General features: G+C 39.3%; 1 protein-coding gene across 3 annotated transcripts; it reads left to right on the plus strand.

The window, feature by feature from the left end:
* Positions 1-352: 352 nt before the first annotated feature.
* LOC122642231 lies at positions 353-1,757 on the plus strand. Of its 3 annotated transcripts, none has more exons than XM_043835665.1 (3): positions 353-685; positions 722-1,301; positions 1,416-1,757. In XM_043835665.1, the coding sequence occupies exons 1-3, from the start codon at positions 486-488 to the stop codon at positions 1,530-1,532; spliced, it is 897 nt and encodes a 298-aa protein (XP_043691600.1). In that variant the 5' UTR covers positions 353-485; the 3' UTR covers positions 1,533-1,757. The 3 variants fall into 3 exon arrangements, with proteins under 3 accessions (XP_043691600.1, XP_043691599.1, XP_043691602.1); XM_043835667.1 differs by having other exon boundaries at positions 356-1,003; positions 1,043-1,301; XM_043835664.1 differs by having other exon boundaries at positions 355-1,301.
* The last annotated feature ends 11,257 nt before the right edge of the window (positions 1,758-13,014 follow it).

Raw genomic sequence — 13,014 nt, forward strand, 5'->3', positions numbered from 1 at the left:
CATGACTTTTTTGGACTAATACCTCCTCCTCTTCTTCTTCTACTACTATGGGTAAGCCATGAAAGGAGACTAGGGTTAATTGAACGACAGTTGGCCCATTTTGTGTTCTTCAAAAAATTGTAAAAATGTATCCCAAAAGTAACATTTAATGATCTAAAATCATGATAGAGAAATGGAAAGAAATATCTTTAAGGAGCTAATTGGTGAGAGGTCCTTAATTATTCTTTACCTTGGTGGTCCCCTCGGACCTTTGGATACCTTCTGTCACTATTTAAGAAGATAAGCTTTCAAGAAAGCTTCTTGCTTGGTGCTTTCTTCTTCTTCTTCTTCTTCTCCCCAAGAGCTAGAAGACATCATTGGTGGAGTATTCATAGAGACGCGTAGCACCTGCCTTCATGGAACTAATAATTCAATTCGACTATTAATCATATATAATCCCTCTTCTGCTCACCCTTCTCTTCCCCCAACATCCCTCTCCCCTCGTCATGGAGAAAGCCTCCTCAGGAGAGACGGATTTGGATGAGTGGGAGTACATCCCTGATGATGGAGATGATCATGGCTTCCTTGATATCCAGCTTTCAAGGGAGATGGGTTTTGATCAGAAAGATGTGATCGACATGAATTACTTCATCTGCCCATCTCCTACCGCTTCAAGACGCGTCTTTGATGCGTCTCAGAATTCAAGCGGTCTGATCCCACCAAGGAGGGCTCCAAATCAACTTGTTCCGATCCAAATTCGATTGCAACCACTTTCAGGGAAGAACCCAGATCATGAATTTGTCAAAGACATCGCTGAGGTTCCGATTGCTGAGATGGCGGAGAAGATCATAGCTCCGACTCTGGAAGCAGCAGTTTCAGGAGATCAAGATATGATCTCGCACGTCTTCTTCAAGAAATTGAAGGAGAACGAATTCGTCGACATGAAAATGGACTCACCCAAGTCCGGGAATACAGGGATTAAGCTTCAACCAGAACTGGGTTCGATCCAGTTTGAGGAGAAAGATGCAGGCTTTAAAGGAGAGGCAAAGGAACATAACAAGCTTTCTTCTAAAGTGCCAGCAGAGCAAGAAATGGTGAAGAACGATTACTCGATTTCCAAGATCAAGGAAGAGAGCAACTGGGAAGAAAATGGTGGTGATGGGTTTTGCTTCTGGAAGTTGGGACTATCTGGGGTAGGTGCTCTGTGTTCTGTAGGTGTGGCTGCTGCCACTATTTGCATCTTCATGTTCGGAAATCACAAGAGACACAAGCATCATCAGAACCAGAAGAAGCTCCGTTTCCAAATCTATGCTGATGACAAGGTTTGCAAATTTCTAATGGACTTTTTTTTAAATAACTTGAATTTCTTCGAATCTGCTTATGCTCTGTTTATAGATTTTCAATCTTTAAATAAATTGTTAACTTTGTGATTGCAGAGGATCAAAGAAATGGTCAACCATGCCACCAAATTGAATCATGCTCTTTCATCAGTGAGAGGTGTCCCCTTGACCAGAGCTACCATATCCTTTGGGGGTTACTATGATGGGCTTTAGAACTGAAAAGTCGTGTCCTTTTTTATCTGGTTTCTAGTCATTGCATCAAATCTGATTGCCATAGAATGCATCTGTATATACTATGGAGGGAATATGGAGTTAGATTCCTTCCCTGAATAATTGTTTTTTTTTTTTCAATTGTCCTTTATTATGTTTCTCTGTTTCTTACAAAATGCTCTTCAGAGTATAGAAGAAGCAATGGTATGTCAGAGGAGATAACCATGTTTATATTTTGGATTTTAAGTGATTAATTGTCTATTATTACTCAAAGCACTTTGCCAATTAAGTATTAAGATTTGGTTGGGCCACTCATGACGACGCCATTACCCACTTAGCTAGGTCTTAGGTGGACTTTGAACTGTACTAATTGCATCATTCAAGATTACTGTATCTTATGGAGAAAGTTATCATCCCTAAGTGCCATTCTTCCTGTTTTTTTTAATAAGCTCAGAACATCTGGAATGCACAATGCTGGTACAAGTAACCCCACATGTCCAATCAGGGAGAGGAAAAAGCATTTAAAGAGTGCTTCTTTTTTCAAAGGAAATGGCTGGCAAACCTTTTTTAAAGAGTGCTTCTTTTTCAAAAGAAATGGGTTATGGGCACCGTAGTAGAGGATCTACTCTCCAGCCGAGATCTTGAGTTTCATGAAACAATGATCGCAGTTAATGAAAGTCTCTAACAACAGTTTGTGACACCCAATAGTCAGATTACTCCTCTACTTTCACCTACCCGGTACTGCCGTGCGCCCCCACACACAAGCGTGGTGGAAAGTACCATCTTACCCTGCTCGGGCAAGACACTCGGGCAGAGGTAAGGCGGTACATTCCACATTACTTGTGTGTGGGGCACACACGGCAGTTGGGACAGGCAAAAATAGAAGAGTCGAATTGCAGATTCTGTGGCTTATTAGAGTTTCTGTTTGCAGATTGTCCAAACATTTGAAAGTCTTAACAACTATAGTATTTTTAAATCAATAAGTGAATTTAAGTATCCAAAAAACCAATATGTGAATTTAGAAGAAATAGAAGTGTACATATATATGTCTAGAAAGAAAAATGCGAGTCCATGGTCAAAAACATATCAAATCCCTAATGAAACAGGGAAGGAAGAAAAGGTTGGGGTGGCTGCTCCCCTCCTTTTTTAAGGGTTTGATATGCTAATTAAACCCTAAAAAACTGATTAGAACTTCCAATCAAACGACCTGTAACATCCACAAAAGGCTTTGCTATGTTGGTCTCTCAATGAGCTACAGAATCCCAGATTGACAGGAGGACAGTAGAATACTTCCACTTGCATGTCCACAAAAATCATATCCTCGAGTTCTTTTAGAGCTGGAAGTTCGAAATAACAGCACAAGGCACCCTATGGAAAATCTGCTTTTTCCTTTTTCATCAAGATTGAGAGGTCTTCACAAGGAAAGAGGTGCTGAGAATAGAGAGAATGGGCCTGAAAGCTTGAAAACATTTTTGACGAGTCTGAGACATTGGATGTCTTCATATACCCTTTGGGTCATCATTATATAATTAATATCTTAAGTTTTGGAGCTGAACCCTCCCAGTTTGAATAAATCTGAAAGATTACCCCCCAGCCTAGAGGATTCCATGAGGATTCCATGAAACAACTCTCAGCTTCATTCTGTAAAAACTCAATGAAGTAGTGTCAACGAGTAATTACAGAATTACCTGGCTTACTCAAGATACAAAGGAAGGATGGCCATGTGAGGTGTTTGAATTACTGTTGGATGTTTCGTGTTTGATGAAAACATTTTGTGGTGTAAATATTCTTACACAAAGTAGGGAACTAGGGATATAGTTTCAAGAGTGCCCTTGCTTTCAGACATAGGATTGTGTGAAATGACCATCACGTTCCTATTAGATACTCATTAGGCGATCTCCTCAAGGGAGAGGATCCTAATTCGATTTTTTATGGCCATTGATGGGATGGTGATCTTTCACCTTGTCGATAAAGGAAAACTTTTTTCTTTGAATATTATTTTGAAAAAAAAAAAATTAAAACCTTTAACGTTATTGAGTAGGATCCTATTGAGTGACCTTGTTGTACTCTCTCTTTCCCCCACTACTAACCCTTTTTTAGGGAAAATCACATCCCCCTCTCCTGTACTTTGCTTTAATTACATTTTCCTCCTCCTAATTTTGCCCAATTACATACGAATCCCTTGTAGTTTCCAAAAAATTACTAAGACCTCTCATGCCTAAGATTTGTCTGTTAAGTGTTGATGTGGCATAGTTAGTTTTTTTATAATGCCCAAACTAACACTGGGTCATTGTGAGATGACCCATTTACCCTTTTGATTTAATGCCTAAACTAACCCTTAATCCATATAAATAGACCCTTTTACCCTTACCCTTGGCCCCATCTTCTTCTTCTTCTTCGCCTACAACCCCTTTCCTGCAACTCCGATGAAATGATTGATATTTTGGGTTCAAACTCAATTTCAATTAAGATACAAATCAAACCTTGCAAGATCAATAATATATCAACTAGAGCTCGAAAATTTGTCAAATTCTAGTGTTTAAACTCAGTTCCAATTCGAATCATCCTGTATTCGTCCAATAATCAGTTGGACTTGGTCGGAATTAGTGAAAATTTGCATAAAATCGATCAAAATTATAATTGAGATTCCATCGATTAGGATTAGGGTTTTGACAATTGATGGTCGAATATCGATGTTGAGGATCACAGACCATAGTCAACTGCTACTATGAATACCTTTCCATCAGGTTGATAAGCTCATGATCCCTCGGCTTCATTCCCCATTTGGTGTCTATAAGAAGGCATATTCGTCTTCTTAAATCTAGGGCCTTAAACGGATCGGATTCGGTTCGGATAGTGCTATATCTGCATCCACATCCGATTAGCTATCGGACGGATTCGGATAGTGCTAAACGGATACAGACACGAATACGGATCGAATATTTTATCCGTTTACATGTAAATATAGTTTTTCGGATAGCTATAACCTATCCGTATCCGCATCGGTTTAGCTTTCGGATGGATTCGGATAGTGCTAAACGGATACGGACATGAATACGAAAACGAATTTCAGCTATTCATTTACACCCCTACTTAAAGCCCCTGCTCTCTTTCCTCCCTAGTTATAAACTAATTAGATGACGTGTCGGTTTATTTCTTATGAACTTATTCCCTGTTAGAGTTTCGATCGGTAACTTGAGGGAGAGTGTTTTGGTTTCTGGTGTGTGAGGGGTGGGGGGTATTTGAGGGGGTTATGCTTCGAAGGAAAGCGATGAACTGGAGGAGAATTGAGAAATCTGCAGAGTCTTTTGCAGCACATGCCTTTCTTCTCTGTTTCACAGTTTTGCTAGTGCTGAAGCTCGATCATGTCGGCAATTACTCTTGGTGGCTAGAATCAGTCCTCTTCAACTTTGTTTCAGTCAGTGCAACGATTTATTTTCTTTTTGATTTCTTGCTTTTTCGGCTTTGACTGGAGTTGAATTTGTGGAAATTGAGAATTGGAGTTCATATTTTGGTAGAGATTGCTTGCATGCAAGTTACTTCGATAGAGATCGCTTGCATCCCTCGAGTTTTCTTTCCTCTAATTATCGTTTGATTAGAGCTTCAACACTTATAGTTATAAGTTGAAGCACTTCAGACTCCAGAACTAGAGTAAAACACTAGTGTCAGCGGTGGTGGTGGAGGAGGAGGAGGAGGGGGCAGCGGCAGTGGTGGCGGTGGTGGTGGTGGAGGGTGGACAAGGAAAGATATGGGTGTTTTAGGTTGAAAATGATGAAAAGGATATCTTTGTAATTCATTTATGATGTTTTAGAACAAAGGCAAAATAGTCTTTTTACAAACAATAACTGACAGCAAGTTAACACCGTCAGCGTCAACCAGAGGGGGGTCTTGGTGTAATTGGGGAAAATGAAAAGAAGGAAAGTGTAATTAGGCCATATTACAGGCGAGAGGATGTAATTTTCTTTTTTTAAATATTTTGATGAGGGAAAGAGAACGCTACTTGGTTGCGTGCGGTGCACTACCCCTGTACCCTAGACATAGGGTCACGGAATGATCACTGTGCCCTCAGGTATTTCCACCTTTTCATAGGGCACATTGGCACATTGATCATTTTGCGGATTATAAGGACAGGTGAACTCATCAACTCTTAATTGTGTTATAAATTTTTTTTTTCTTTGTAATAATTAATTGTGTTTAAAATTTAAGGGTAAACATTTTATACACCCCTCAAGGTTTGTTGAGCTATCATGTAGACTCCGTGATTTTTAAAACTTTAGAGTCCGTTTGATAATCTTACGGGTAACAATTTTTTGTGTTTTTCTGTTCTAAGAAATGAAAAAACACCATAAAAACCGCTTGATAATGGAGTATTTTTGTTGAGTGTTTTTTGCAGCATAAATCAAAATTTATGTGCTATGGAAGACTTTTGACAGAACAACCAACATGTTATGTCATTTCTTGGCACAAAATTGAAAAGTTGTTCCCCATAAAAAATCTCAAGAATCCATCGACCTAACCACTCTCACGAACCAAGCGACAGGGAACCTCCAATGCTCTACCATCAAGCTCCAACCTCCATCGTTCTGCCATCAAGCTCCATCCTCCATCGCTCTGCCATCAAGGTCCATACTTCTCACTATTCAGACTCTCTCCATCCTCCATCGCTGTTAGAAGCTTCTCCAAGGATGCAGAAATCGAACGAAGCTCTGCCCTAGTTGTTCGAACGAAGCTCCTCCAAGGAACAGCAGAATCGAATGAAGAAGAAACCCTAGACTTACAGGACATAAGCTTCATCGATCGAAACGAAGAAGAAGCCCTAGAATCGAACGAAGAAGAAACCCCATCCTCCATCGCTGTTATTTCTTTCTGGAATCTGGATTGCAGAGAAAGGAAAATAAAGCTTTAAATATTTGTTTCCAACTTTGTGAATTTAATTATAATTCCTTTTTTTCTGAATTCTGATTGTGTTTTTTTTTATCCAAAAAGGAAGGAGAGATTTGGGGAAGATGAATAGATGAAAGAGAGAGAAATTCTACTAATGCAGCTGACTCTGCTTCTCTTTTTAGGGGTTTTTTTTTTCTTTCTCCAGAAAGTGAAGAAGGAAATATGGAGAGAAAAAAATGAAGGGTCTCGGAGAGGCAAGACGACTAATGGGTAGTGATCGGTTTTGTCTTTAGGGATTCTTATCTCTCTAAGGCTACGTTTGGTAACGGTATGAAGAACGTTCTTTGCCGTTTTTTTGTTCTTTAAGAACCAAAAAACATGAAATTGTGTTTGAGTTGTCGGTTCGTTTTTTTGGTCTTTTAGAATGAACCGGAAGGAATCTTCATTAAAAGGCCGTTCTTTACAGACCGTCTCAAACACGGTCTGTAAAGAACGAGAACAAATAACGCCAGCAACTATCGAGGAAAACCCGTGATTTCTTGGCGTTTGAGTTTGAAGTTCAGAGGGCTCTCTTGCGATCAACTGTGGACTTCATCTTCGACATCACCTCTCTCATTGGAAGACCCCTGCTGCAACCCTAGCCTGTTCAAATGCCTCTCATTTTATGATGCTCCTCCCTCTCGCTACCGATTGTTCAAATCCCTCTTTCCTCTTTTGTATCTCCTTCAAATAACCCTGGTTTCTCAATAGAGCTCTGCAAAATTTCTTTGTTTGATATTTGACAATGGCCGGAAGGGGAAAATCTCTTGGCTCATGAGCGGCGAAGAAGGCTACAGAATGGTGCCGGTGCTCCTATGTATCTTGCTGCTGTTCTTGAATACCTCATAGCAGAGGTGGGTTTCGAATTTCCCCTATTTATCTATTAAGGTTTCTTTCCTATCTATGGGTTAGGGTTTAATTCATAGCAGAGGTGAGTTTCAAATGTCCCCTATTCAATTAGCGGTAAGGAACGATGAAGAATTGAGCAAGTTGCTTGGTGCTGTTACAATAGCCAACGGTGACGTGATGCCTAACATTCACAATCTCTTGTTGCCGAAGAAGACTGGTAACGGTTCGTCAAAGTCCATTGCTGCTGATGATGACAGTTAAATAATCGCTGCTTTTGGTAGAAGATCAATTGAAGTCAGAAGAATAGAAACATGCAGGGAGGAAGTGGTTGCTGTTAGATTCTAGTTCTTTGTTATCTTTTAACCCTTTTTAATGATAGAAACTTGTTGTGTGGTGGGTTTTCCTTGTATAAATTCTTGGGTTGTCTTTTTTCTGAGTTCAAGAACGTAGATGAGTTCATATGGATGTAATATCTTGTGAATTTTGAAATAATTTGAATCCTTTTCTATTTTTTGTATTTAGTTTCATTTATATCTTGTTTTCAATTAGAGTAATGGAGGCTGAAATAGTTGCAGTCTTTGGAAAAGAATTTAGGATGGTTCATAAACAGATTGTTTACCAGTAAAATGGGTTCTGTGATTCACCATTGGGACTGCAAATCTGAACTCAGATCATTCAACTAGCCTTGATACTTAAGGGGTTTATTCTTTAAGGGGGTTTCTTCTCTCATTTTTTCCCTTTCCTGCGAGTCTAAACTTCTTCCTCAGGTTACCTCTGTTTCTTCCTCCTTATGTTTTTCCCTGTTTCTTGCTGCTACTGTGAATCATATTCTGATCTGGGTGATAGTTGTAATCCTACAGCAGTAGGTTGATTTCTCTTTGACCTAGCCCTTGCACCTTGAGATCTTTATCAAAGGGCTTCCAAATATGGGATAGTTCCTAGAGTTTCAGATCTGGAAAGCTCACTTTTGTCTGAGTTACAAACTAGCGGCACTAGCCACTATCACTGGTTGTGACTGTACCATGCATCTTCAACTTTGGGAGTTTGTCTTAGGATTGGTGCATAAAATAAAATGTTGGGATAGTGTGGATTCAATAGGGGTAAGGGTTACAAACCTGTTCATGATCTTCCATGAGATGGGTGACCTTGATTGAGGAGCTGAATCGATTTTAAAGGTTGTTGCCCCTGCTGGTTTGTTTTCTACAATGACCTAAGGTTGGTAAGAGAGAAAATGGGTTGACAAGTATTTTTTGGTCTTAATATAGATGAGGATGGCATTATTGTAATTAATATTAAATTGGGAAGAACAGGTTTTACCAAACATCATTTTCGTTTTGAACACGTTCTTGAGACCGTTACCAAACGGTCATTTTCAGTCTCAGAACGTCGTTCCAGACGAAGAACGCAAAAAAACGTTCTTAGTCAAGAACGGGCGTTCTTTGTTCAGACCGTTACCAAACGCAGCCTAATAGTTTTAACTATGTGAGAAAAGGTGCATCTTGCTCGAGTGGTACAATTCTGTGATTCTTCCATGGCATTGTGGTTTGGGTTTTTCGGTAGTAGCATATAGGAATCATCTAAAGTTCAGTTTGGATTGTAGGAGTCCAAACATTCAGGAATTGTTTGATTTACATTAGTTACTATTGTAAATACATGCACATCATGGGATTTGCGATGGGCAGGTGAAGGTAGAGGATGGGATTTTTAAATGGGTTCAAGGGAAGAAGAAGAAGGATGGTATAGCAAAGGCAGCAGGGACAAAGAGAGAGGATGATCATTCAAGAGAGATAGAGGATGATTGGGGTTTGTTGTTGTCTTCTGGAAATGTTTTCAAAATAGGTTTACTAAGCGGGTCAAAAGCGGTTTCTCAGCACGGGTTTCGAAAAAAACTGTTCTATTGTTTTTTAGAATCTCAGAAAAATTTTAGCACAGAAACAATAGTAAGGTTATCAAGCGGGTACTTATTTACATACCCCACTAATGAAATACCTATTCCGTTAGAGTGAACAGGTTAAGTGATGATGTCAGTAGACCATAAATCTATAAATGGACAAAATACCCTTATATCCTAAATCGATCCTCTTCTTTCCTCTTTACTATCCTTAACCCGAAAGCAGAGCAAAAGATGAGAAAATTTTGAAACCCATCTCCGGTTCTTTATTACTGAAGTGTTTCTCTATTGGGTCTGATGACTTCTAACCTTAGAATACTCTCTCAACTTGACAATAGAGAAAAAGATGAGACTAAGGTACAAATTGATAACATAATGTTTCTGGTGTTTCTATGCTATTTGTGTTCCCAACACACAAATAGCACAGAAAAACCATTTGATAAACCCTTTTTTTTTTCAAGTGTATTTTATAACAAAAATCAAAATTTATGGGTTCAAGACAAAATCCTCAAAAACCATGTCTATATACAGCTCCAAAGCTTCCTGATTCAACCCATTGCGGACGTATCCTGAATCATTCTCCCCCATAATTCCACACTCTTCACCAACAATTCATTGAAGAGGTGACGAGCAAACAACATCTTATCACAACGTTCATACAACACCACAAGGTCACTTATCCTTTGCGTGCAGGGTTTGAGCCCAAATTTAATCATGTGGGCATGGATTTCTTGCCTTTGTCTAAGTGCCACTTCCAAAACACAAGTAACGGATGATACTACTCAAACCCAATTCCTGAGCAGCCCTCAAATTTAAGCCCGACTGCAAAATCCATCGAATAAGACCTATCACATCTTTAGCACCACAAATTTTGATTTTTTTTATAAAAAACACTTGAAACAAAATCGATTTATTAAACAATTTTTCTGTGCTATTTGTGTGATGGGAACACAAATAGCATAGAAACACCAGAAACATAACATTATCAAACGGTGCCTTACCCTTAATACCAGAACGAAAAAATTAGTGATAGGTCAAACCATGGCGATACCGTTACATATCGCCTCGATATGAGCGATATGATACCGATACCTCAAACCATAGCGATACCAATACGTAACACGGACCGACCATGATAAACAGACTCGTCAAAGCTTTCAAATTAAACTTTAACGATCTTAATTACCTAATTTTTCCGGTAATAATCTTAATTATCTATTTGAATTCAATCACGTTTTATGGATTCTTAAAATGGAGGCAGAGATTGGAGAGAAGAAAAAGAAAAATAGAAAAAGGAAAAAAGGAATAACGGAAACGAAGTTAAGTATCCGTGAATTGATATGAAACCTGGCACCAGGAGAAGGTAATTGGAAAGGAATCTCTTCTATGTCGTTGGAGTGGATCCGGACTCGCAGGAGACGAGCCTGATTCCCAGGTTCTTTGCCCCTCTCTATAAGAATCGAAACTAGGGTTTTTCTAACCCTCCACGAAGTTTGTGAATAGGTGAATCACTGAAGCGGCTGCCTCATCTCTCTTGCGCCAGAGCTCAGGTAAATTGCAGATCTCCTCTTTACGCTTCTGGTTTCGTCTTGCTAATTAAAGCTCTCTTTTTTTTCCTCATTTAAAGTTTTCTTGGTTTCTTAATATTTGGATTATCACTAAGCTGGGTAACAATCTTCTAATCACTAGATCTATGATGCACATCACATAATTCTGTTATTGTTTTCATGTTAATAGATAAATATGGACTCACAACTCTGCGTATGTTATAGGAATAGTGTGTTAATATTCTGTAGACATCTTTCTAGGTGTTATAAGATTCTCCGATTTCTCAAGAGCAACTGTTGGATTTGCTGTGCTGACAGAAACCATTATTTCTTAACATTGTTTGCCCTTGAATATCTGTCATTTATATTTGATTTTTATTTCGTTGGGTGTGTGAAATGAAAACTGTTGTAATTGCTTTTCTTGATGTCGCTAGATCCTCAAATTTTGAATTCGAGGAAGGGAAGCTTTGCCTGTTTAGTATCATTGAAATATAATGCTGTTCTGGTGATCCTTAGTGTTACTCAAAAGTAGTTATCACCCCCAATGCATGATCCCCCAGTGCATAGCTGGGAAGACGGCACATGGCAAAGGACCATCCAATGGTCCAAATTGAAATCCGACTATTTACCCCTTCCCAAGCCCTAACTAGAGTTGACTTAGGCTCAAATTGCAAGCCACGACGCCATCTGTTGCATAAAAGCGGAGTCCAGATCTGACGGAATTGAGATGAAACAAGCGATGATTCAATTTAATTGTATCCTTTATGTATGAATAATTTTCTATTTATTTACAAAAAAACAGAGGAATCAGGATCTAAGAAAATTGGGTTGAGAAATGAGATACCAAATGTGATAAATTAACAGTTTTAGGGATTCAACGGCATACATAGAAAATCAGTATTCTCAAGGCCTTTGGCTCCAACGAGTAGGACTTCAAGTGATGCAGGTCCAAGCACTAGGAAGAAGAAGAAATAGTCCTAAGGGACTGATTGTTGGAGCCTTAGAAGAAGAATTTTCTTTTCTATACTTTTTTTTTGAGCTCTTAGATTGAACCGGTCCAACCAATGGTCCAATTTAAGTGACTCTTTCTTATTGGTTGATTTTGTTTTATTTCTATTGGCTCTTAGAGAGCATCTTTTAATTTTGTTTAAAAACTATGTTTTATTCTTCCCCCTCCACGATTTTAAGAGGGTGGAGTTGTTTTTTAACTAGGAATCAGATCTGGGATTCCTAATCCAGATCTGAATATGTGTAAGGCCTTTGGCCCTTTTTTTTTATTATAAATATAGCAATCGTGGGCAGGCTCCCCCACTATTTTCTGCGTTAAAAATTTCCTGCTTTCAAGCTTTGTTTGCTGCCATCATGCTGCTGCCTCTGCTCCTCTGTGAGTTCTTACATCCTTGTGGATCTCAAGGTGGTAAAGGGTAGGTGGACTCCTGCGACTCCTTGCATTGTGAAGATCGGGAGGTTCCTTCAAGACATCAAGCTGCTGCCATTATTTATGCATTACAGTAAGTTTAAACCTGCAAGTTATTTTAAAACTTTCTTCCACCTAGCCATTACCCTTCCCTTAGACCTAATCCACATCCCCCTCCATCCATCAAACCCTAATCTCTATTAAACCTGCAACTCCTACCTAGGACTACATCATCAAGCTTTCCTTGAGGCATTTCTACAATCAGCTTTGAAACTCGAAAACGAAGGAGATGCAAGAAGGAATAGCCAAGGAAAAAAAAAAAATAGAATCGACCCTCTTCTCTTCTCTCCACGGTAGATCTCTTTCGCCCAAAGGAGAGGATTGTGTGAAAGTGTGCTTTAAGGTTCCGAAATCCGAACAGCCAAAAAATGTTTCCTGATGTTGCCTGCCTCGCTCGGCACGGCCTGAAGTGGTATCCAAGGGATTAGGTTGACGTCAAGCCAACAGATGGTGTTGTGGCTTGCAATTTTGGCCCAAGTCAACTCGGGTTAGGGCTTGGGGAGGGAGGGCGGAGTAAATAGTTGGATTTCAATTTGGACCATTGGATGGTAATTTGCCACGTGTCGTCTTCCCAGCTTTGCACTGGACATGCATTGGGGGCGATAAAAATCCCTCTATCTCTCTCATTTTTTTGTTCTTAGATTTTCCTCCTAATCTTCCTCGTGATTCAAAACCTGGCTATAAATCTTTTATCGAAACCCTAGTTTGATTGTTCTATTGGCTAAATTTGATTAGAAAAAGCTTGATATTGGTCTGCAAAAATCAAAATTTGATCTTTCGAAATGCAGCCAGAAGGGC

This window comes from Telopea speciosissima, chromosome 10, assembly GCF_018873765.1.
Source record: "Telopea speciosissima isolate NSW1024214 ecotype Mountain lineage chromosome 10, Tspe_v1, whole genome shotgun sequence".
Classification (NCBI taxonomy): domain Eukaryota; kingdom Viridiplantae; phylum Streptophyta; class Magnoliopsida; order Proteales; family Proteaceae; genus Telopea; species Telopea speciosissima.

Excerpts from the sequence above, each read along its gene's own strand:
- LOC122642231 (XM_043835664.1), top strand. The coding sequence starts at position 486 with ATGGAGAAAGCCTCCTCAGGAGAGACGGATTTGGATGAGTGGGAGTAC. Across the intron at positions 1,302-1,415 it reads AAATCTATGCTGATGACAAG|AGGATCAAAGAAATGGTCAA; the intron begins GTTTGCAAATTT and ends TTGTGATTGCAG.